General features: G+C 41.8%; 1 protein-coding gene across 1 annotated transcript in view; it reads right to left on the bottom strand.

Moving 5' to 3' along the window:
- Positions 1-1018: 1018 nt before the first annotated feature.
- mgat4c (mgat4 family member C) overlaps positions 1019-25141 on the bottom strand; it is a 114341-nt gene continuing 90218 nt past the window's right edge. Inside the window, exons 5-7 of the mRNA XM_034149093.1 lie at positions 4546-4697; positions 3761-3908; positions 1019-3280 (exon numbers count right to left, since the gene is read on the bottom strand). Of these exons, the coding sequence (XP_034004984.1) occupies positions 2124-3280; positions 3761-3908; positions 4546-4674 (1434 nt within the window). The 5' untranslated portion in view covers positions 4675-4697 and the 3' untranslated portion in view covers positions 1019-2123. The remainder of the gene's footprint in view (positions 3281-3760; positions 3909-4545; positions 4698-25141) is intronic.

Raw genomic sequence — 25141 nt, 5'->3', positions numbered from 1 at the left:
CTGATAGGTCAAATAAACATGGGTTGAGGGTTTTATCAAAGCATGGCACTGAATCGCTCCGAGGCTCACTGAGATGATGAGTTCACACGTGCAGCGTTAATTCTCATTTGCTGTATTACAACGTAAAGCAAGGTGGAAAACTTGAAAAGGATCTTCAAAGGAAAAAAAATGAGCAAGTTTCCATAACGCAGCGGACTGCATGAAGCGACAGCAAAGATCACAACCATGTAGGAGCAGAAACATTGGAGTAGTGAGAGCGCAACATCGGGGAAAGAGCGAATTGAGATCCTATAGCTTCAGGGGAGATGTTGTTTTGCTGGTGTAGAGAGTGAGGCAAACACAGACCAATTTACTGGGGGAAAATTGTGCTGTGTTGGAAAAAACAAGAGACCTAAGAGCAGCCCATTCTTCAGTGTGCAATCTAATCTCAGCTCTTGGAGAAGATGGGTGAAAACAAACATTGTTCTCCTGTCAGCAGCCCTGACGGAACAAACTGTACAGCGCCAGGAAAAGAGCTCGGCCCACTCACACATGCTCAAACACAGCGAGAAGATGATTAAAACCAGGAGAGAATATTTGAAACTGAATAAAAGTTAGTGTGACATGAGGAATATTAAAGGCAACACTGACCTCTGCTACTTCCCTGGGAAATAATTAAGGGCCAAATGGGGACATTCTCAGAGAAGAAATCCTGGAGCTACACTTGCGGGCTTAGTATCAGTCATGATAAATGTACAAAGACACAATAGCTTTAATTGGATGGTATTTTCAAGGAGAACAAGTGTCTGAAAATAATTTAGATACACTTCATATTAACTATCCTTTGTGTTCTACGGCTTTCAATTGTAATAAAATTAACACAACGGTATAAAATCAGTAGGATGCTGTTCCCTAAGTCAAATGTGTCTTCATTCCTCACTTGAAGCACCTTTCTGAACAGCCTTCAAAAACATTCATAAATGATTGGTTCAGTGCACTCTACTAATGACTTACAAATATGTTATCTAGGGCTGGGCGATATCGTTGAAAGAAAACCCATGATATTGACATATGGATACTGATGTATCATTATTTAAAATGACAAAAGTCACATTAAATGCAAGGAAACCTTTTTTAACTGTTATGGATTTAAATGTAGTTTAGAAGAATTGGAGGAAAGGGCTAACACTAACCCTAATCCCTTCCCTGGTGATTACATTCTCTACAAATCCCATGAAAAGACAAAAAAGGCAATGTCTTTTTGTATCTTACATTACATTACATTACATGTTACTTGTTAGACGCTTTTATCCAAAGCGACTTACATACTCAATACTGTGGGCAATCCCCACAGGAGCAATTTGGGGTGAAGTGTCTTGCCCAGGGACACAACGACATGCTGACTGCAGTGGGGTTTGAACCCCTGATCCGAACACCTTACAGTAGTGTTTGACTTTCCTACCCTGTATATGGACCTCAGCCCCGAGCTCCTTTATTCCTACTGAAAACATAAATCTTTAAAAACAATTTTCAGCTGTGGATTATTACACGTTTGGTGCTCTAGTGAGTATTTACAGCAGCAGGACGGTGTAAGAGGGATTGACTCGAAATGAACTACAGTGCCCAAGTTTATTGTAATGAAGTACTGTAACATGCCATCCAATGAAACAGTATGGCTCACTGACTTTAATAGTTTTTCGAAAAACAAAGGAGCTCTATGGCACAGAGGAATAAGAGATATCCAACTTTAGACTAGGGAGATACTTCTGAGTGATGAACTAATTGTTGGATTCACTGGATTTGTACAGAAGAATGTTACATTTTATCGATATGATATCCCTTAAAGTTGGTCAAACACACCCCTGAATTATCACCCAGCCCTAGGATTAACAAGGCTATCAAAATCTGAAATAAGTAAACACGTTCATGAATACTCTGAGGTCAGCTGAACAGTCCTGACTGGGAAGATGCTCCACTAAGATAACAACTTGCAGGTATAAAAAACTATAGTGATTTGCAATCAAAATGAGTATCAATAAATACATACAAAATTAATAAATAAACCTGGAAATACATAAATTAGTAATTAATAATAACCAAAACATTTACCTCTATGAGATACTAAGAGTCTTTGTGTACAGTCCTTATTGGCTGGGGGGTTGTGTAGTCCATAAACTTATACTTCTAATAATGAGCCATTCTTTCTGACTGGCTGTCACCACAATACGAACACACTCAATGTCAAAGGCAATTTTGTGGTCTACGTCTTGAACCTCAATGTTGCCATTTTTAAACTCCCCCAATGTGATATAAGAGGAACACTGTTTCCCTTTTTTAGTCCCTACTATTTTCTCTCCTACCTCCAGCGCTCCGTGGTGGAGAATGTCATTTTGACGGTCATCAGAACCAGTGACAATCTTGATTTTACTAATTTTGGTAGATTTATTAAAGACTATGACAAAGAAGTCTCCTGTGGAAGGAGGCTTCCCCCAGAAGTACTCGTCCACAGTGCTGTAAGCCTTGGTGGCGTCGTAGTTCTCAAAGACGTTGATGTTTGTGTAAAGGCTGGCAGGAGGGTTGTCAGGAATGTCTATGGAGTCTTCCTCGAAGTCGTCGTCCTTCAGCTTGTTCTCCGCTCCTTTGTAGGAGGAGTAGTAGCCCATGTGCTGGAACAGCGAGGGCTTGAAGCGGATCACGTCCTTCTGGGCCAGCAGACCCCTGAAGTGGATGAGCAGCCAGTCGCAGGGCATCTCCTGGTAGAACATGAGCAGGAAGTGAGCCAGGCGGGGCAGGTCTCTGGAGTGGTACAGCTTCCCGATGTAGCCCAGCTTAGAGAACTCCAGCATCACCCAGTAGGACCCTTCTCTGGAGGTGATCACCTTCTTCAGCCCCGTCAGGAAGTTCCTGGAGCAGCGCACGTCGTCCTCCAGCATCATGTAGAAGTGAGACAGGTTGGTGCAGAAGTTGAGGAGGAAAGCGTAGTCCACGTTCTGCTTGGAGCGGAACCGGACGCGGTCCTCCGGGTCGTTGTAGTTCCTCTTCAGCCCGTCCAGAGAGGGGTAGTACTCCTCCGGGGCCTGGATCACCAGCAGGCGTCCCGCTATGATGTGGTGAGCAAACTTCCTGGTGATCTCCTGCACCAGGTTCTCACACCAGGCCAGGTCAAAGTCTGCCAGGTGGACCACCACCACGATCTCTTTCAGCTCCTCGTAGCTGGACTGATCGAAGATGGATTTGATCGTCTCCAGGAGGTAGTTTCCTCTTTTTCTTTTGACTGATGACAGTCCAATGGTGAGATACTCTGTGAACAAAAATGATGTATGATGTAAACAGAGGTTCTTTCAAATCCTTTAGACAAATCAAGGGTCCTTCGTAGTCCAACACAGAGAAGCCCATTCACTAACGAAGACTGTAAAAAGTCATTAAAAGTTAGTATGGTAATGTTAACACATTTTTCTCAATTAGAAATATTCAGATATAGTTATAGCCGAGTCTTTTCCCGTCCATTGTGTATTACACATTAAATTAGAGCTTTGTTCTCAAGGTAACACTTCAAGAACTAAATCATGGTACACTTGAACAGAGGGGTGCGTAGTGTTTAATTTCAAGGTAAAAAGGTCTCTGTGGAGCAGTTGTATTTTATTGCAATGCTTTAAAACCCACGTCACAGATTTTTAAGTTTTAGTTCTTCTCAGCTCCTGTTCACAACCACTGTATGACTCCCCCAAAGATAATGAAAACACTCAATGTAAATGTCTTTTTAAACAAACACTAAACTTACTCTTGCGGTTCAACGGCGTGCCGGCGAGATAACGATACGTGACATTAATGCTTCCAGAGAAATTGCTCAGGTCTCTGAAGGTGTGAACATATCGCTCTGAGCTCGACGGGTGGACGGATGTTTCCCTGAGCTGCCTCTTATCTCCTTCCTGGAACGCAGCATGAAAAACATTACATTGCATTATTAACAAAGGAGAATAAGAAAACATGTTTAAGCTGTCATTACTACTGTGAGAAAGGGACAGGGAAGTCTACTTGGAAATTACAATTTCTACTGTGAATAATTCAAATGGGTGGAAGTCTTAGATTTTCTTAAACTTGTCTCCAACATCCTGTACAAACTTGAGACAATATGTGTTTAGACGTTACGGAGCTAACCCTGGATGTTTGGAGACAAAGGGACTCTCAAAACCCCTTCGGCAGTTTGCATAGCCGAGTAAACGGACTTGAGAAGAGCACCAGAGTGCTGAAGATGTGAACTACTTCTTAATAATTTAAATAACAAACACAGCTAATGTACTGCGATCACAACGTTTTGATGGCATCATGAATAAGAAATATATCACGGGATGATTTCGACTTGGGTCCACGTTATGAACATTTTAAACATTAGCTTCTTTTAAAACAAGCAATTTCAAAAGGGACAACATGGGATTGGGTAAACAAACACAAGAACACAGTGAGCATATTTGGTTTAATTTGTTCTTCCGACATTAAGAAGGAATACAATACTAAGTTCATTTAGAAGTCCAATTTGGGAAATGCTTGCTAAAGGCAAATACTAACCAGCACGTAGCCATCTTCAATGTAGAGGTTGAGGAAGAGGAGGAAGGTGATGAGGAAGCCGAGGAAGGGGATGGTGGAGCGTTTCCTCAGACACCTCATCTTGTCCAGGGACTTCCACACCAGCCTCATGATGAACACGCTCTCACTGGGATCTGCATGAGAAGCACATGAGAACAACACATTAACAACACTTGCTTTGAATGTCATCAGCTTGACACGCTGCTAGCCAATTGCCTTTTTTTTATCAAGCATCAACACAGGGGTGTCCAAACTACGGCCTGGGGGCCAAATGCGGCCCGCGGGCAATTTTAGCAAATTAAAAAAATATAATGGAGTATGGCCCACAGATGAAACTTGCGCTTGTCTTGTATCGTACTTCTTAAATATAGATGAAAAAATATATTACACAGTATTCAGTCAGTTAAAGTTGATAAGAAAAAAGCCCAATAACTTATTTTCATAACACGCTTGAAATAAACCCTTCCTATTTCTCCTTATTATACGCAATCTGAGGCTTCTGTTTTAAGGAATGAGCTGCTAACAAAATAAATGAACCCCTCTGGAGAGTAGGCTGTTGTTTTTCTTAAAGCATATTCAACTATTAAGCATAATTTACCTACATTTGATTTATTTTGCTGACTTATAAATTAACGTATGAGGCGATATACCTCTAGTGAGTGGCCCAGCCCTTCGTATATATGTTTCTGTATGTGGCCCTCGGTGATATAAGTGTGGACACCCCTGCATCAACAGATTGTGGGAGGATTAATTTGAGGACCATACGGCCATGTATGATTATCTTCCACCAGCATGCTAATTATTTTTCTACGGACTTGTAATGGTGCCTACATGTAATAGTGATTTTTTTTAAATCCTTTTCATGGAGAGAGTTGGACCAAATCTGCTGTTTGTCTGATTGATTCAAATCACTTACTGTATGAGGAAAGCAAAGGGCACTTCAAGACATAGAGGATATTGACTGGCCAAACAATGGATTACTGATGAAAATCAAACGTTGCAAGGCCAATAATAATGACAAATATAAACCATTTAACAAATCCCTAGCCTTGTATGTGTAGCTGCTGATGAAGGGTGATGACGTTCTTTATGCAACTAGCTTTCTTTTCTTTGTCGTGAAATTGTTACTTGTTTTTGTTACACGCCACCATTACTCAAGAGAAAAGCCAATTTTCTATTTCATTTCAGCTCACTTTATTTAAGACTTGTGGTCCGTAGAAGAAAATAAAAAGATATAAAAGGAAGAATATGAGAAGAAAGAGACAACATGGAGTATAAAATGGATTATTAATTTAATTAATCTTTTGTGGTTTTGCTTGAAAAAGCAATGATTCAGTTTCTCTACTAGTGCAGAAGTTTGATGTGGGGAATAAATCCCTTCTGGTTTCAAGGTCCTTCAAAGCTTTGATGAAAAAAACTTGAAATTTGAATAAAGCTTTCTTGTAAACAACTCTTTGATGCCTTGATCAATTGAAAAGACGCCTATTGTACAATATAACGCAATATATTGCAACCTATTTACATAATATTTTGAGAATAAGTGTCCGACTTATGCTGATATGTAGTTGTAAGTACGTATAGATAGATATATGCTCTTGCTCCTATCTCATGTAGGTAATATACATTATATGGGGGGAAAACAAGCTGCATGTCATTCCCTACGATGTTAGGCACATAAACCCATACAGTCATACATTGAATGGATGCATATCACTTTATCTTGTCAATCAATTACTCATGAAGTGTTTCCCTGTCCCCAACAGAGATAAAATAGAAGAAAATCACAATGTCTTTCAGGTGCCGAGAGCTAAATGCATATATATCAGGGGGCTTATAAGCAAAGCTATAACACAGCTTTGAGGTAGAACATAATTATGTATCAGCCTCGGTCACAACGGGATTGGCAACTCCTCACAGCAACTGTGCAGCTGAGACTGACTGAAGGAGAAAAAGAAGTTAAAGCCTACAGATGTAACAATGGCGTTGCTTTTTTCTTTGCCAGCAATTAGGCATCAGCATGCGCTTTTGTTCCACTGCTGCAAAACCCCAGAGGTGCCTAATAGAATACAAACTACCTCTAAGCTCAGTTCAATGACCACACACACATCGATCACTCGCGCCAGGAGTCAGCCTCACCTGGGATTCGGCTAGTCAATACCTCTTTGTGCACACTTGAAAACTGAATTTAACATACTGTATCCATCCATTGCAGCCTGTTCTGTGCAATGTTCGACCCAGCGAGATATAATGTGGCCAGCAATTATCCGTCATTTAAAAGAAAATGTTTCTGACTATACAATTACAACATGAGCATTACTACATACAGTAAATGTGTAAATCTGCTTCAGTTGTGAACTACTTAATGGCTTCAGTTGTATAGTGAAGTCCAACAAATGGTATCGTAAAGTCGTGAACATGTGAACATATATTCTTTCAATATTCTTGACATTCAAAGTTGGCAAGACACAAATCAACAATTTAATTAAATCACGAATATAGTACACAAAACCACAACATTGCAGCTAAGTAATACTACAATTTTAGATGTTGGATGGCTGACAGAACATTTTAAATACTGCCCGTTGCCCCCAGAGGCTTCATCATTTTTTTCACCAAAAGGTCAATGGGTTCCGAGATTGCCCTCCGTCTAACAATAACACTTCTTCTGATTAAACAGTTTGACGGTTTGAGGGATGAACCATAGCAAAACCTGTTAATTCAAAATGTTGTGACTCTAAATCTGCTATAAGATGACTAAAGCTGACATTCTCGAAATAAAAACATAAGAATCTGATGCCGCGCTACGAGCTCGTCAACATTTATCTATTCAAGTGTTTTTTATCGCTACCAATATATCCAATCTTTCTTTCTGTGTGAGCTTTGTTAACGTTGTGTTACCAACAGTGTGTCCGTGCAGACAGAATGTCCTGATTACCGAGTACAGGCTACAGCAGAACATGTGGCGTTGTCTCCATTATATGTGTGGCGTGTCTACAGTAAATTGCAGTGTTCTGCTGGAGAAAGCTGAGTGCAGCATGATGATGAGAAGAATCATTAGAGGCACTTTGCTGCAATCAGCTGATGGTTCAAGAACATGAGTCCTCCTGACACCAGGGCTCAGGTAACGCCCGCTTCTCACGCCTGCCTCACTTCCTTTGGTGAGAACTCAGCAGCAGCTCTTTCCTTTTGCACAAACATAAGCTATGTTGAGACTCCTGACCTAGAAAAAAAACACTAAATGGTATTCTTTGTGAGAACCAGCGAGGAGAGCTACAATTTAACAACTTTTCGACATCGTGTAAGAGGGGAGTTTTCCAATTTGAGTTTTGGATGTCTATTCTGGTGATACAAGACAAAGCAAGGTGCCTTTCTTATTTTCAATAATTCAGTATGGGCTCAGAGCAGGAAGAGGATGAGATGCTCGTCCTGCCAAAGGCACAGCTGGGAAACATGCTCGCTTCTCGTACCCTAGATTTAACTGTGACTGAGATGCATGGCAGAACACCTAAAACATCGTCATCCCTATTTCCAGTCTACTGTATATTTTTGGAATGTGTTAGAATAGGTATACGGATGACAGTATGGATACTGTATGTGTTGTTGTGTTCATTCTTGTGGCATGAATCCCTAGCAGTGAAAGTGTGTTTTAATGGGTGTGTCATCCTGGCAGTCACACACTCCCGTCAGATGTCCCCAGCACCATTCCAGGACACAGCACACTTCCAGCAGGCTGGGGGCTGTTAAATATCCATTATGCACTGTGTGTGTGAACTGGACCAAATAAACCACACCGCTGCCTCTCTGCTCGCTTACACCCAGCAACACGCTGTGCACTTAACTCGCATCAGCTGTCCGTCCTCTTGAAAACCGTGCTCTCAGTAAGAGGTTAAATCCCCTCAGATTGACACAAAGGGATCTTGGTGGAAACAAAACTGTGACAAAGGCAAAGAGTAGTAGCTGTAAGGACCTCAGAAATGTAATTACATTTTCATTCAGAATCAGAATCAGAATCAGAAACAGGTTTATTGCCAGGTAGGTTCACACATACGAGGAATTTGACTTGATGTCATGGGGCAGACATAAAATATAAAACAAGAAATCTAATATAAAACAAAAAATCTTTAAGGACACCGTAATAAAATATAGTTAAATAGCAATAAAATAAAGCAGTAATTTACATGGAAATAGAATGCTATGAATGAATGAATTCATTCTTGTGACTTAAAGTTCAAATCCATCAATATTTCTTATCTATTTAATTTTGGTATATGTCCTTTGTATCTTTTTCATACCATTGTGGATGAAACAAACCCCCACAACCTGCTTGGAGACAGAAATTCCTTGGATTGTTACTACAGTTGCTCCTGGAAGAGAAAAGGCAGAAAATACGCCCAGAGAGCCTCTAAAAATCCTCTGGAGGAAACTATCACCTGGTTCTATCAAACCATCACTTGTGCCTTGGGGTTTGAAAATGGCTCTCAGCTGGAAATCTTCTGCCCATCAATACTTGACGTCACGGAGGGTTATTGTGTTGCTGTGCAGAAAGAGAAGTACACCAGGGAGTGGAAAACGAGAAACAAGGGGACTGGAAAATTACGTGAAGAGCTGTGGGTAGACTAGTATCATGAAACAAATGAAAAATGAATGTTTCCACAAAGTGCCATTGAATTCAGGAATTGGATTTTTATTTTTTAGGAAAACACATGTACAGTAATGCTACCATGCATATCCTGCAGAAATCATATGAAATGGCTTCAATTCATGGTAATTAGTCTTAAAATGTCTTCCCAGAGCTCAAATGAGTGTCTTAAATGAGCTTGTTTTAGCACTTTGCCCATTAGGGCAACACCAAAATACATTTATGAAAAAACTGCAAAATCCCACATTTGATGAATAAATAATCGATTCATCATGTAATTGTTTCAACACTAAACACAGTAAAGTATATAGGTCCTACTTTATATAAAGTAGGACCTAGTTTTCTCTCAGCAATATTTCATTTTTTCTGTGTTCCAGGCAAAAAGTACCTTGGCAAGCTATCTCTGGATTCATCCTCAATGCCCTCCATGCCTCTCTGGCAGCTCGTATGCGATGACTGATCCAGGAATTGTCTTCTTTCCCCCTGCTATACACCCCCTCTCTCTAATGGTTAAATCTGACAGAGGCAGACTTCAAATGGAAAACAAGGAGCTCCCCAGCGAGGAGAAGGCAATTATGGTCTGGCCTGATGTGCAACCTAATGCCAAGAATTCTATATCACAACTAAAACATAAAAAAAACGAAACAAAGGGCCTACCATCCCCTTTCCATTTGTAATGGCTTGATTGCTGCCCAGCTGAAGCGATCCTCCTGCATGGCAACAATACCAATATTTGTTTTCAAGTGTTTTGAAAGGGGAGCGAGGAGCAGAGAAAATGGAAAAAGGGTAAGGATGGAGCACGGTGGCACTGACATGCATCAGACATGAGTTGACTTCCACAGCCATTTCACATCCCATCTTCTCAAGGTTGCTCTTTTTTAAAAGTTATTTTCACAAGGATGCCTCGGAGAACACGTAGCAGGAGTAACCCCGGAAAAATATAATCAGAAGAATTCTGAATAGATTGCGTTTTCAGATAAATGTTTGTATACAGTGAAGTTGTAATGAATTCATTCATTTGAATGCTGTCGGGGAGCAGAGAAAGGCAGAATAATGAATAAAAGATTTGAAATAGGAAAGTTCTCCTTTGGGAATCTAAGGTACACACACAATCGAGTCCCTCCATGTGTTATTCAGAAATCAAAATAACCTCTTAACAAACACTTTTCTTGCCTTCTTCAATCAACTCTCAACTTTCCATTTAGGACACGGCGTTTTCAAAATGTGAAGCTGCGTTCCTGTAATGGGAAAACCTAGAAGGGAAACTCATTGAGAATAAGAAAAGGGGAAACGATTAATAAAATGGGTAGCAGAAAGCAATTCTCCCTCATTTCATCTTGTTATCTGTTTTACATTATTTCCCCTGGGTATCCTGCACCTTGCAGATATACAGCTCTGCACAAATAATCAATTAAGCCTGCAGATTTGCAGGGATTCAGCAGTTGCTTTGTGTCAGGCCTTTAGCCACTTTCAATGGATTTTCCGTCTCGATAAAAAGCCTAGAGTAACAAAGGCTTTTGTTGATAACAAAATTGCGGCACAGAGCTGAATAATAAATCCCTTTATTATGTAATGGCTGTTTTGTTAATAATTCAAATTGGTCAAACAGTTTACCAATTACTAAATTCTAACAGCGTGCCAGACAAAGGAATCTATCATCTACAAAGACTTAGCGACCCTTGTCAGACATCCACGCCCCTTATAGAAACATGAAAATGATCTTAATTATGGGGATGCAATGGGGAATTGTCAGTAGGGGTGTTATCAACATACTGTGTGGTAAATTACAGCCTGAAAGCTGTGTTACTAGGGGATCCGCCATGTCATTCCCATCAGCCATGTGTCACAACAGCCAATCATGGTTGAGGTGGGATCTCGTCTCTACAAAAGTAGTCTTCATATTATTTGAGGCAACAACACAAACTCTTATTTTGCTCACTTTCTTGCTTGTAATCTGTCAAGTGGTTTTTCTGATTATTAAATAGTCCCCAGACCTGGCGTGCTTTACCGATCCTAGCTGCATCAAACTTCAGAGGACCGGCGGTTTCACCGAGGATCAGAACAGATGTTCACCTCGTCAAAAGCAGCAGCACCTCCCCTATCGCCAGAGATGGCAAAAGTACACCAATCCTTTACTCAAGTAGACGTACAGATACTCGTGTTTAAAAATACTCTGGTAAAAGTAGAAGTACTGACTAAACTTCTTTACTCAAGTAAAAGCAAGGAAGTATGGCTTTGAAATGTAATTAAGTAAAAAGTACCCATAACTAGCAGCTGTTTTAAAGAGTACCTGACCTCCCTTTATATTAATAGAACAATAATGTCATTGTTAGCTAATGAATGTTTCCATGCTGTACAACGGCAACATGACAACGTTTTCATTGGTCCCTCTTCTTTAGAGAAGACCAGAGGCCTGTACTACGAAGCTATCAAGTCATATTACAGGAGAAAGGAAATACAGAAAAACTGCCGTTGCAGGAAAGACAGCCGGCAAAAATCAACTGACTGTGTGAACGTGAAAATGAATAGAATATCCCCTCCCATCTTCAGAGCAATCTGACTATTATAACATTAGCGTTAAGAAAGCTTACTTAAATATCTGCCACGACATAAGTAACCGGATCAGAGTAACATTGAGTACAGTCCGCGGCACTGTGAGTGCAGACGTCGATGTGTCCCATTATCATTCATATCATATCACATCATAAGCTGGCTTGAGTTAACGAGTTGATAACCAGCCTCGTAGTACCGCTTAGCGAGAGCACGTTTGTTTTGGATTAGGTAAACCGGGTAACTCAAACATATCCAGGTAATGTTGAACCGGCTTCGTAGTACAGGCCTCAGGAAATGATGGATACACGGATCGTGTTAAAATCAATAGGCACGCAATGACTCTAAATAATAATGATCACGCCACCAAACACACATTCAAACTAAAGTAATGAACCTGTTTGGAAAATGTAAGAAGTAGAAAGTACAGGTATTTGTGTTAAAAATGTAAGAAGTAAAAGTAAAAAGTGGTCAGAAAAATAAGTAGTGGAGTAAAGTACTGATACCAGAAAAATGTACTTAAGTACAGTAACGAAGTATTTGTACTCCACTACTTCCCACCTCTGCCGATCCCAGCTGCGTCAAACTTCGGAGAACAGGCGAGGATCAGAACAGATGTACACCTCGTCAACAGCAGCACCCCCCTCCCCTATCGCCTCTCCTGTCACCGCTGTCAGCAGCTTGAGCTCACTCACTCTAATGGGAGGAGGAGGAGGAGGTGTGGTGGAGGTTGCGGTAGAAGGGAGAGTGTGTGTGTGTGTGTGTGTGTGTGTGTGTGTGTGTGTGTGTGTGTGTGTGTGTGTGTGTGTGAGAGAGATGCAATCCCTACAGACACACTGTCCAAGTGCGCCACCCTCCCCCTGCCACCGCCAACTGCCACCGCTACCACCACTGCGACCCTCAAGGGGAAAAGAAGCAGTCCAGTGACACATCCAGCACATCCAGCTGTTCTCCCAGAAGGCCTTGCAGCATAAAAGAAACCCCAAATGGTCTCAACCTGTCAGGCTCTACAATTCATGATACAAGAATATTTCCAAGCACCGCCAAACTGCCTTTTCTATCCTGCATCCTTGCCTTTAATAAGCTCGGGACATTGCATTGTTCTCCTTCCAGCATGTGTTGGAGAAATCAACAAAGCTTTTCAATTCATCCACATTAGGGCTTGTTTTTTTCAGAGCAGCAAAGGCACAGGTGGTGTAAGCTGGAGTAGATTCTCATGAAACACTGAGCAAGTGCCACCCGTTGATGCTGCCTTCATAGCAATCAAGCTTCAAAACATTCAGAACAAACGGCTGAGGCCCTTTTCTCTTCGTGGTACAATCGCCTAGATCATCCAGCCTGGGCCATAATTAAAATGAGATTGTAAAGAGCTTCCTCAGACAGTTCCAACTTTGTTCCCCTATTTGATATCTACTTACTTGTCTGGCAAAGAAAAGGAACGTTTCTCATCTCATTTATAGCTATTAAGGGACTTGTGCCATCGCTCGACAGCCAATCCTTAATGATATCAGTGATATTAAAGTTGTGACTGCGTTTATCATGAGACACCAATGAGAGAAATCAAAGAGCATAATATGCTGATGATGTGGCAGTATACACAGTACTTGCTTTATCAAAGACATCCATATGGTTGCCGACAGGTATTAACAAAAATGTGTCAAAACACATGCAAGTGAAGAAACATCTTCACCAACTTCATGAAACATGTGTAGCGTTAAGTAAAAGTGCTGCTTAATGCACATGTTTGTCAATGTTTTCTAAATGCTTTGTACTTGTGGTTATGTTTCTTGATTTGCATGTGTGTTTTATATATCGTTTCTTAAACTACAGCGTTAATGTTTTGGGACACTGTAGCGCGTTTGCACCTGTCGGCCACCGTAGCTCTGGCTGTCGGCCTCTTGATGGAAACAGTCACTGACGGTCTCGATGTGAAAGAGAGGTTGCTACTTAAGTATTCAGAGTTATCTGGATGTTTAAGTTTGAGGTTAAAGGGAAAAGCTAAAGCCTTTCAACATTCTGACTGCGGTGCGCATAATAAGGACGTGAGGTGTGAGAAATGTATCATACGTGGCCGAGCTTCTCCACGGCCCTTCTAAGCAGTTAGCACTTTGACCCAGATTAGCGCTCTGCCAGGGGGGCACTTGGGAGGGACGGCAATAGAGGCTGCTTATTTCCACTAGAAAACACACTTGACATGTGTACAGCCCCCATACACAGGCGTATGGTCTTCTTCTCCATCGCTTGTGTGAGGTGGTAAAGCTGCGGCCGGGGATATACATTATTACCTACATCTGAGACACAAGATGAGTAGTATTTGAATATTGTGAAGTATTCTCTAGGGCAGAAAAGATATTCAATTAGTTCTTTGTTTTATCTCATTCGGCTAATAGACTGCGTGTCTACCCGACTTCAAACTCCCTGGCTGCCCTCTGTGCCTGACGTCATGTGTCATAAACATACGCTGCTGCTCTCCCGAGGCCATTTTCTACATTAAAAGCACAGACCCACTTGAATTAGCAGACAACAGCCTGTCATCACTGTCTACTCTATAAAAAAACTGGACAGTGGCTAAGGGCAGAGAGAGGATGAAGAAAAAAGAAGGGGGGAAAAGGCCATTGAAGAAAAGGCTGGAAAGAAATCCCCTCTCTCTCTCCTTCTCTCTGTGTCTCCATTTGTGAGAAGGGAAAAAGGGAAGAGGAGACTTGGCTCTGCCTTTAAAGCACTTAAAAAACCAAGGTCACCTCCTGGTCAAATCTGTGAAATGAGAAAAATGGCTAAAGGGGCAAGAGGCCGGTGGCAGATAACATGAGAATGCACTATCTCCTCCATACACATTTAGTGAGGGAGAGGAAGGGGCACTGGCAGGCTTTTCAAAAGGCTCTGTTTTGAAATGAGGACTGGAGACACAATAAGATGGCCCAGTTTCACCCAGTATGACAGCACATACATTGAAGTGCACTTAGGGAATTAGCTTTTTGGTCAAGCAGAGCGTGGACGGCCATAGAGCTGAATGGGAAATCTCCCAACCAGGTATAGCAGCGGCTGAAAATACTGAGGTACATTTAAAGGTTAAGCCTCCATTTTAGTCGAAAAACTTTGGGGTAATTAGGAAAATGCAGCCTTAAAATTGCTGTAACACAATGTACCAAAAACCTGTAACGGTACGTCCACACAGCAGCGTTAAAAAAATCTTGGAGGTGGGCGTATCTGAAGCCTGGGGATTTTTTGCGAGCAACGCGACCAACAACCAATCACATGAATCTCCCGCCCCCAACATACAAAGCAAAAAAGCCCGAAGTAAACTGGATATAAACTCCCCAAACAGGCGAAAACCTACCACTGTCTCTGCCACCTCCCTCCATGCCTGGCTCCTCCGGTTTATATCCCGGTAGGTAAATAGGGACTGGTCATAAAGCACCGGGTGATTCCCTACCGCTAATTTCTCCTCCATTTTTTGGAATATGAGGAAATGACCTGCGGAATGTCTCTCCCAGCATACACGCGGTTTGATTGGCTAGCGCTTGTACTGTCAGATTTGCATAAACAGGATTTGATTGGCTGATGCTTCCACCTCAGCTTCAAAAGTTGAACATTGCTCAACTTTTGAAGCCTGAGATGCCTGGAAATCTCCGCTTTGCTTCCCACAATGCAGTTCGGCGAAAAGTGAGGCAAAGTGACGTCACCCCATTCAAAGTGAATGGGCAGAAGCGTTGGCAGATTTTTTTAACGCTACTGTGTGGACGGGCCGTAAGCCATATTTGTTCACAGGACTAGTTTCTCCTGGAGTCCTACTGTGATTTGTATAAACTGCTGCTCGATGTCTGTGTTTAATAGTGTTACTCAGCCATTTCCACAACGTGTAAATTGATAGTTCAACAACATATCACCTGCTAGAAAACATTTGCCGATCCCATCGCGAGTCATAGTTTCTCTCCCACAAACTAAAACTGTAACATAATGACATCAATATGAAAAACGTACATCCTACACATTGCACGTGATATGCTAAGGAGACGGACATCTCTAAGCAGTTGACAAATCACAACAGAGCCGGCCAGCTAACCAATCAGAGCAGACTGGGCTCTGGTTTCAGACAGAGGGTGAAAAGAGGTGCTGCAGCACAGGCAGTATGAGAAAAATAAAGAGCTTTTTGAACATTAAAGCATGGAGACATGTCACAGTAGAGACACTACATACAAATATGAACCTGTAGGGAGCATAATAGGGCTCCTTTAAACAAAATGGTTGCATGATTAGTTTGTAAAGTGGCTCCCTGTGATCTTCTGAAATCATCTTTTAACTCAAGGGAAACTTTTTTAAAGGTTTTAAGCTCACTTTTGGTCTATAAAGCAAAATCAGCAATCATGCCTAAGCGAAAAAAAGGTAGTTCAGATAAATAGCTTGAACATCCTTTATTTTAGCTTTCGTAGAAAATATATATCATTGTATGAATTCTTGAGGCAAACATTCATGCATGGTGCAAGTGGATCGCAGTAGTCTTTAAAGTTCAACTCAAGACATAAGTAATCTTTAAAGTTTTACATTTCAAAATCAACCTTCACAATCCCAGAGATCACAAACGATTTCCTCCCAAACGCAGGAGGATGAGCAACAATGAGAACATGAGATGTAGCACACAATACCTCAGAGGAGAAGCGCATGTTTCCTGCCGTTCTTCTGGAGGCGCCTCTTTGCCGAGACATTGACTACCTATCCCAGCACTAGACTGATGGGAGACTTTGGAGGATGCAGGGATATAGAATACTCTCCCAAGTCTCAAGCATGAATATTTGATGGGGGATGTGTGACGGCCGATCGCTAAAAGACGTTTATCTCCAATACCCCTAACTGGGCAGCCCTCGCTGAGCCTCTCCTTTGGTAATCAAAAACAAACGTTTCATGGATGAAAAGCCCTTTCAAAAGAATCTTTGATACCACTGTAATGCACGCTTGGAAGATTAGCTCGGCTGCTGGGACTGCATTAGGATTCAAAATCTGTTACGAACATCAGAGACATCCTTTAAAATATTAGATTTACAACAAATTGATAAAGTGCAGACTTGTTTTTTCCTTACATCTCACCTTCCTGTTTGTTGTGTCTGACCGCCCATGAATCTCCAACAGCACATGGACTATATTAATGAGCTATTCTGGGACTTAAGCCTGTACTTATTCACCCTTAACGACCCTGTTTGTGCCACAGCAGCATTACAGTGTTCAGCAAATTCCTCCGGTCATTGCTCAGACCTTGAGTTTTCCATCAGCAGCCCATTATTTTATAACCTTGTTTATGCAAAACACTGTGGTAGTTCTGATGACATAAATGAGCTCCCAGGTTCTCATAAAAATGCAACTCACCCCTTTAATGATGCTGCAATTGAGCAGCTTCACTGTAGTTCAATTATAATGTTACATTTGTTGTCTCGACAAGTAATAAGAAACAATCAAAACAGTTCAAAGCACCTGTTTAAGAACATTGTTGAAGTACTTTTATCAATCATCAATTCTATCAAACCCCTGCAGATGCATTATGGAGTTTTTGTGCTATGGGGCAAGCCTAATGCTGTTTGGGGGCGGCGCGATTACATGTAAAGTCAATGCAGAGACGTGGACAGACGCGAATTCGCTCCGACGGCGCGCATGAAGCGGTGGACGCGGCGCGAATCACACGATTGAGGCGATTGAACGGTGCCGCGTTAAACGCGAGAGTTCAATTTTTTCAACTCGAGCGTCAAATTCACGTGACGCGTTCTCGCGGAAGCCAATCAGCGGTGAGGATCTCATCCGCCGTCACTGACGTTCAACCACAAAACATCAGCTGTTAGCTGTTAGCACACAGAGCTCACAGCTACTCATATCTGTTCAGAAACTGGACAAAAGTTAAACTAGTACACACCACAGACTGCCTGTGTCATGGTGAATACAGTCGCTGCTTTATTTATGTCTGTAGGCCGTTGTTATGAGTGTGGAATGAGCATAGACAACGTTAGCTTAGCCGATCTCCATTTAGAAAACACGCATTTTAAAAGGTGTTTTGCCTGCCGTCTTGTCTGCAGACTTGTCAAAGCCTTAATTCATGGTTGTTACTAACCGGTATCAGTATGTTGTTACTTCGGCATCATTTAGAAACGTGTATTACAATTTAATCACGGTAAAATATGTTCATTTGTTGTAGTTGTAGCTCCCGAGCCAGCGCGTCTTGTTTGAATGCAGCATAAACACAGCTGGCAGCCGCGGTGAACCTCCAGCGTTTAGAGCGATGCGATAGGAGCGATTAGAGCGAAGCGAATAGTCGCATCACGTCCGGTGTGAACGCAGCATAACCCTTGCCAAAGCAACATTAAAGACTATGGGGCAAATCCCTCCGTTCATTGGTCAGAATATGAGTTTTCCATCAATCATCCTATTAATCTATAACATAATTTGGGAAGAACACTGAGGTATTTGGATCAGAGGTTCTCATAAAAATGCTACTACAATTTAACACCCCTCTAATTGTGCTGGAATTGAACAATATCTTTATTGTAATTCAGTAAATTATTTTCTACCGCCACAAAATAAGAAAATGTGAAAGTATCAAAACTGCATGGTGTTGAATTTCTGATCCAAAAAACAATAACTTGTTAAGGCCCGGACACACCAAGCCAATTTTGGCCGTCGGTGGGCGTCAGGCCGACGATGAGCGTCCACACGCCCTACTCAGATTGGTGTGTCCTGCACCGTTGTGTCTTTTCAGCCGTGCAGTCGGCCAAAGGCAGTCGGCAAAGGAAATCACTCTGATTGGCTGTTCAGCTAGCGAATCAGTGCATGAGAAGCGAAACGGAAGTGAGGAACCCAAACAAACTATTAAGAAGGCAAATCTGAGATTTCATTTAACTCCAGCTCTCGACACAGGTTCGGGAAAGCCCCATGAGCTTCTCGCTGTAGAGTGAAAATGGAACGCACACGCTATTTGTTGTTTGTTTATATCACGCAGTCTGTTCTTCTTCTCTCGGTTATCACGCAGTCTGTCTTCCGGTTGCCTCTTTTGAATGACGAATACACACTACCGCCGCCTGCTGGTAAGGAGAGTTATTGCCACTCACGCATGCACAGTTCGTACGTGCTTCTTGGCCGTCGGCTGAAGTCTTTGCGGTGTGTTCCAGTGCGACACATGGCCAAGACGCAGAGACGCAACAGTCGGGGGTCCGTCTGTGTCAGTTCTTTGGTGTCAGCTTGGTGTGTCCGGGCCTTTAAAGCATGATATTGTTGAGTAACTTTGTCAATCATCATCTCTATCAACCCCTGCAGATGTATTATAGAAATATTGTGCTATGGGACAGGAAAAGTCTAACCCTAACCCTAACACTTGGCAAAGCAACATTAAAGACTATGGAGCAAATCCCTCCGTTGATTGGTCAGAAGATAAGTTTTCCATCAATCATTCTATTAAATTATAACATCATTTGGGAAAAACACTGAGGTATCAACCACCTGCAGATGTATTATTGGCATTTAGTGCCATGGGGCAAGAAACGTCTGTTTAATTGCACCTTTTACTTCCATCTCTTCTTGTGAAGCGGCTTAATGGCCAACACTAAAGGCCAGTGGTTGCACTGGGCCACAGCCAGGTGCCCTATGTGTGACGTGAAGTGAGGCTGATTAGATTTATGGTTACATAATAACACAAAGTCAGAGTCTATATAGCTTTTTTCTATCACTTGCATTTAAAAGTGTGGTGGCAGTTTATTGCTATAATCAGATGGAACTAAATGAGGCACCGAACCAACTATAATACAATTACACTTTAATTAACGAGTGTTTTACTGTTCAGTGACATTTATGCTCAGAGCTAAAGACTAAGAATGTCTCCACAAAGATGACATTGGCTAATTTCCCAGGTCTTATTCTGCCTCTTTGTCCTCCAGAAAATCAATTAGACTCCGGTTGAGGACAAACGTGCCCTGCAGAGAAAACGGGTGTGACAATCTACTATATATTCTCTAGTATTACATATGTGTAATGACTGCTACATGCTAGTATGTCAACATTTTAATTAGTCCACTTAACAATTAAATGTAGACGAGATGTTTTTAATTACTCTTCTTTGAAAAAAAAAAGCCCTCCACTGTGAATTTTTCTTTTGATGATAGACCCTTCATTAACCCAACGTTAATGAGGGATCCGTCTGAGTTACAGCTGAGTGAAATAGTGCGTCTTGTTTCTGGATGTGTAGCCAAAGGGACTAGTTCTTTGGAATAGTGGTTGTCTGCAATTACTCTTGAGTAGGATCTGTTGCTGTCAGTTTGAGATGCTGACAAAGGATGCCCTTTGCCTTTGAAGTACCTTATCCTGCCTCAGGTAAAAGAGTTCATAACTTGGCAAAAAGGAAAACTTTTTGTTTGGTTCTCAGCCTCGGGCAGGCTTTTAGCCAAGTGGGCTCCTCTGATGTTGAAAATACACATTACACATACAAAATAGTGCGTCAAAGAAAGAAAAGAGAGAGAATCCTCATTTCATGAAAGTGCAACTAGACCTCTCTATCAAGAGAGTATGCTGCACATTTCCTCCTACCTTTTTGAAAGCAAATCAGAATCCAGTGAAAGCTTGTCTATGTGCATTATTAATGCCACTAGAGTGTAAGAGGATGCCAAGAAGATGCCTTGCATCCAAATCTTCACCTGACAGCATGGGCAATAAAAACACACACATCCTGTTCATCGTTTTCAGTCTTCATGTTTGAATGTGTACTATTTAAATGTTTTAAATAATAAATGCTACTTAAAAACAGGTCAGGCCCAAAAGTAATTAATTTTGAAGGCTTAAACATGTTAACTACATTATCTCCACTGAAGGTGAGAGTCATGTTTTCAGCAGGTTTCCAAATGTATTCCGCACACACAGCCGTTCATTTTCACCTCTAGAGCCGAGGCTTTGAGTTTATTATTCAGCGTAAGTCGGCACACCAGCCCGGCTCCACCTTTGGCTCATTTCCGAACAATTTTCAAGCTTCCTGTAAAATGAATATGCATTGCCTTTGCAGTGAATCCATTTGCAAGACAGAATGATAATGAAGAGAAAGTGCTTTCAAAAAACCCAATTAATCTCATGTAAAACGGCTGCTCAACGCTTCTAATGAGATGCCATTTTAATAAGCGGGTATGTTGTACAACAAAGCCATTTGGTAAACATTATTGTTTATTGGTTTGATGACATGCAGGCAATGGAACGGATTGGATTTTGTGAAAACCGAACACACTTATCAATGTTTGATGTATAGAAAATGTGCTTTTTAACTCAATATACAGTGCAGGGATATTGTTGTTACTCAAGCAGAAGTGCAAAGAGAAAATGCACATATTTTGTTTTCAGGAGTTTATACAAAGCATTAACATTAAACAGCTTCCTATTGAAAATAACCTTGAGCACTAAGCAATCTCCGGTGTACACAATGAATATCACAATAACTCAGGCAAATCAAGTTTGTCTCCATTGGAGGAAGCTGCTCTAAAATTGACACAAATTTAGATGGAAAATATTCATGAGGACCTCATAAACAGAAGCTTAGTGCAGGCACAACCTAATTTCTTTTTTATTGCGCCATGAAAATCACCTTTAAGTGGCTCCTGCTTGGACACGCTGAAAGGAGAAACAGAACGTGGTCGCCCAGAGAGCCAGGCTGTGTCAAAGCTCAGGGAAAGATGTTGAGAAATGGATCAAATTTGAGGGGTAATCGGTATCGTGTAAACAATGCAGCTTTCAGAAGAAAACAAATCAACTTGTTATCGACTCAAAACCTGCCAACTGGATCTCTGCCTGGTTGAGTGTGTTTACTTATTCATCAAGGTGGACAGGGCCAGCTACTTTCTCAAACTCTGGGTCTTTTTCCTGCTGTCGGACAAGCAGGGCGGACCCGATTAAAGATGCATGGTGACCAGTGAGTTGAGCTCAAAGATCTCCTAGCTTTACGATGCCCTCTTCAAATATTCATGACTCCTACTGTGCGCAGTATTTGGCACATGGAGTTAATGGAGCTTTTGCGACCCATGTGTAAGTGCAATCTGTGTTTAACAGTGTGTAGGAGCTGCATCCTCTGCTACCATGCAGAAAGAAAAGGGAGGATGTGTGGTTAATGGGCTGAAGAGGCCATGGGGTTGTCTTCACATTGTCTTGAAAGATTGCACCAGAAAAAGGAAAAGTGAGACAGGACCTCAATCAGTGTTACTGGGTGGTAAGGTACCCCGTGTCGTTCTGTCTGACCTGGACTCACTACACATCGCTTAGTATTCAGTAAGACACTTGCAGGATGAGAGGTAATAACACTGTACGGGCAAACTAAATGAATAGCTAGATGTGAAAAAGGTCCTTTGAGCTTTACCGAGTATTCATGAGCATTAATAACAGGGGGGATGTCTTTGGGTTGGTCTAAAGCAGGGGTGCCCAACCTTTTTTGATCCAAGAGCTACTTTTAAAGTTGCCAGTCTGCCGAGATCTACCAGTCCAAATAGAGAGGGGGGGGGGGGGGGGGGGGGGCTGGGGTGCTAGCAAACTGTCAACTGGGGGGGAGCCTCGGGAAACGGCGGACCTCTGTCGGTGCAACTTCAATGAGGCCTTTTAAAAACATAGAAACTGAAGGGCGGTGACGGCCGTCAGCGAATCGAGCCGGCCCTTGACGACCGGCTGTTCTGTGATTCTCCAGATTCTACAGATGGCCAGTCCGCGGAGGGTGGAAAATACATACCGGAAGTAAACAAAGACGTGCAACGGGACGGTGCTCCCACGGGAAACAAAACTTAAAATATTAAATGAAACAATCTCATCTCTTGAAATTCACAACTTATGAATTAAACATTCACAAACTTATAATTATGTATTCACATGTTTAACTCTGTTACATATGCACGCAACGAACAGAAGAGCGTAGGGCAGAATTAGGAGGGAATTCCGTCTCGTAGCGTTTGTGCACCATTTTGAAATGCCGCTCTATATTACCCTTCTTCGGTAAAGCCACGCTCGCATATGGACTTTGAATTGGAATAGATACAAAAATAATCATCCTCCCACTCAGAGTGAAAATGATATTTTGGGCTTTTTTGCTTCTGCCATAATTGCGGTCTTGTGTGTGTGCGGACTGTCACTCCTGTTGACACGGACAACGTCAGCTAACTAGTGCCCACTGTCCACCAGCCACGCCCCGATACATGGGGTCACGCCAATCACAAAGCTTAGTTTGATGCGTTCAAGTGCATTATTCTGGCACAGGAAGATTATGTTATAGGACATTAACGATAAAACAGAATATTGTTGTTCTATTTTTAGACACATCTCGCGATCGACTGGTTGGGCACCCCTGGTCTAAAGGTTCACAGAATGGGTTCGGGATGCCACCAAGTCTCAGACCAGCTGGTATCACTTCCCTGTTTCCATTGTGCTGTCTTTAGCACCCAGTCGGAGCAACAGTAGGAGGTCGTGTTTACACAGGGAATATGTCAAGTGTCATTGTGTCCAACTGTCCGCCTGTGAAGCACTGTCAAATCTCATTTATATTTTGCATCTAGCAAGCTAGGGTTAGGGTTAGGGTTACAGTGGTTGTATGAGTGATCAGTTTTGTAAACAAATTCAGTACCAGAAGGGGGACCAATCAATTTCTAAACTTCGAGATCAAAATCCTAGAGTCCAAATGTGCACTTTCCGAATCCTAAAAAGTGCAAATAAGTCTTTGGTAATATTTTTTCCAACTGGTGCTCAATTAGGTACTGTAATGTGAGTATAACTAATCAATTTGTTAGTAACGACCACTTAACATTGATTTATATGTTTTTATTTTCTACATGTTGGAAATAAAGTGTAAACAGACATTTTCAGAGGGCAAGTTTGATCAAGGTAATTTGGCAGATTTAATTTGCTTCTCATCTTTATTTTAGGCAAGCTACATCCTGTATGTATCATTTTGTTCTTCTTCTAGTGAAGGCATCTCATTCAATTCCATTCTGTAATTGATTGTCACAGAAATGGTGATTTATTCTTGGCCCTTTGCCATCATTGTGATATATTCATATTTGCTTTTAAGAGAGTCAAAGCGTTCCAGTCCAGCTAATAAGGCATCAAAGAGAGTCTAAAAATATCCACTAAGCCTCTTCTTTCTGCTCCATTCGTGGCTCAAAAGGAAATATGACAAATGGTGGTGAAATCCCACTGTAAGAGTTTTAAGTAGCTTCTACAGTGACACTTTGCATCAACCTACAGTCAAATCACTCTACTCCCTCCTTGATCTCTTGACTTTGCAACCACTTCACTCTCTATTGCCATCACAATAAAACGGTGCTGTTGTCTTCAGTGGCCTAACGTCGCTGGACTTGCCTTTTGTTGAATGTTAAGTGATGCTGAGTGTGTAAGGCGAGTCATTGAGCGTCTCTTCACGTTTTTCTCATCCTGCAATGGTGCTCATTTTCGCACCTTGTTTTATTCTAGGCTCAGATTCGAGATGCATGGGCGATTATTGCCTTTTGTTCAGGATGAGTGACAATGGGCGCTGAGCCATGGCCTGCTCACTCTCTCATTTGAGTCTCGCTGGCTGTGAAATACTGCCCAAATTAACAATATGAGAGGCAGCACAGTTCTGTCAGTGATGGATGTTCATGGAGGGCTGTAGTACATTTAAGATGAGATTTATGACAAAATGCAAACATATTAAGTTTGCACACAATTTCACGAGCATAAGGATGAAATAAGAATGATTATAACACTGTGCTAAACATTGTCCTTTGCCGTTTCAGTTGACCTAGCGGAGCTGAAATGTGGCTTTACCTTAGTTTTTAAAAAGCCATTTTCATTATTATGGCCCACTTATCAAACTAGGACAGAGTGTCTCTCACACAGTGTACGGTCACCACTCCCGTGAAATCATAAAGCAGAAAATCACCATCCATCTGACATTTTTCACAAGGGAAATAGCAGCGATAACTCCTGACTGAGTTGGCATTTAGAAGTTGGACGTTTGTGCCCGGGGACAGGACAGGAACTGTTGGGTGAGATTCGAGAAGGAGCAGAGAACAAGTTTTCCCTTGTGGAAAAGGATCCGCTTTATCAGTCACAGCTGCTGTGTGGCTGGCGCTGGTGGGCACAGACGCTCGGTGAAACCCCTACATTTCACTCTACACACTGCATGGTGGGGAGTCTCTTAAAATAGAACACAATAATACGCATGGTGGGCTCTTCAAGGAGGAAATGTAACACGCCATATGGGAGCCAGAGCATGCAAAATATTGAAACATTGCTTTGGACACAGTTGTCTGATGCTGTTGATAGCTTTCATTCCTGACTTTGACAACCACTGAGCACAGAATTATTTGAATACATCAATTGCTGGTATACACATAAAGCGTATAGACTAGATGACAGAAAATGATG

The sequence above is a fragment of the Trematomus bernacchii genome, unplaced genomic scaffold (genome assembly GCF_902827165.1).
Source record: "Trematomus bernacchii unplaced genomic scaffold, fTreBer1.1, whole genome shotgun sequence".
NCBI lineage: Eukaryota > Metazoa > Chordata > Actinopteri > Perciformes > Nototheniidae > Trematomus > Trematomus bernacchii.
Note: the sequence above shows the minus strand (reverse complement) of the source record. Positions and strands in the feature narration are given on the sequence as shown.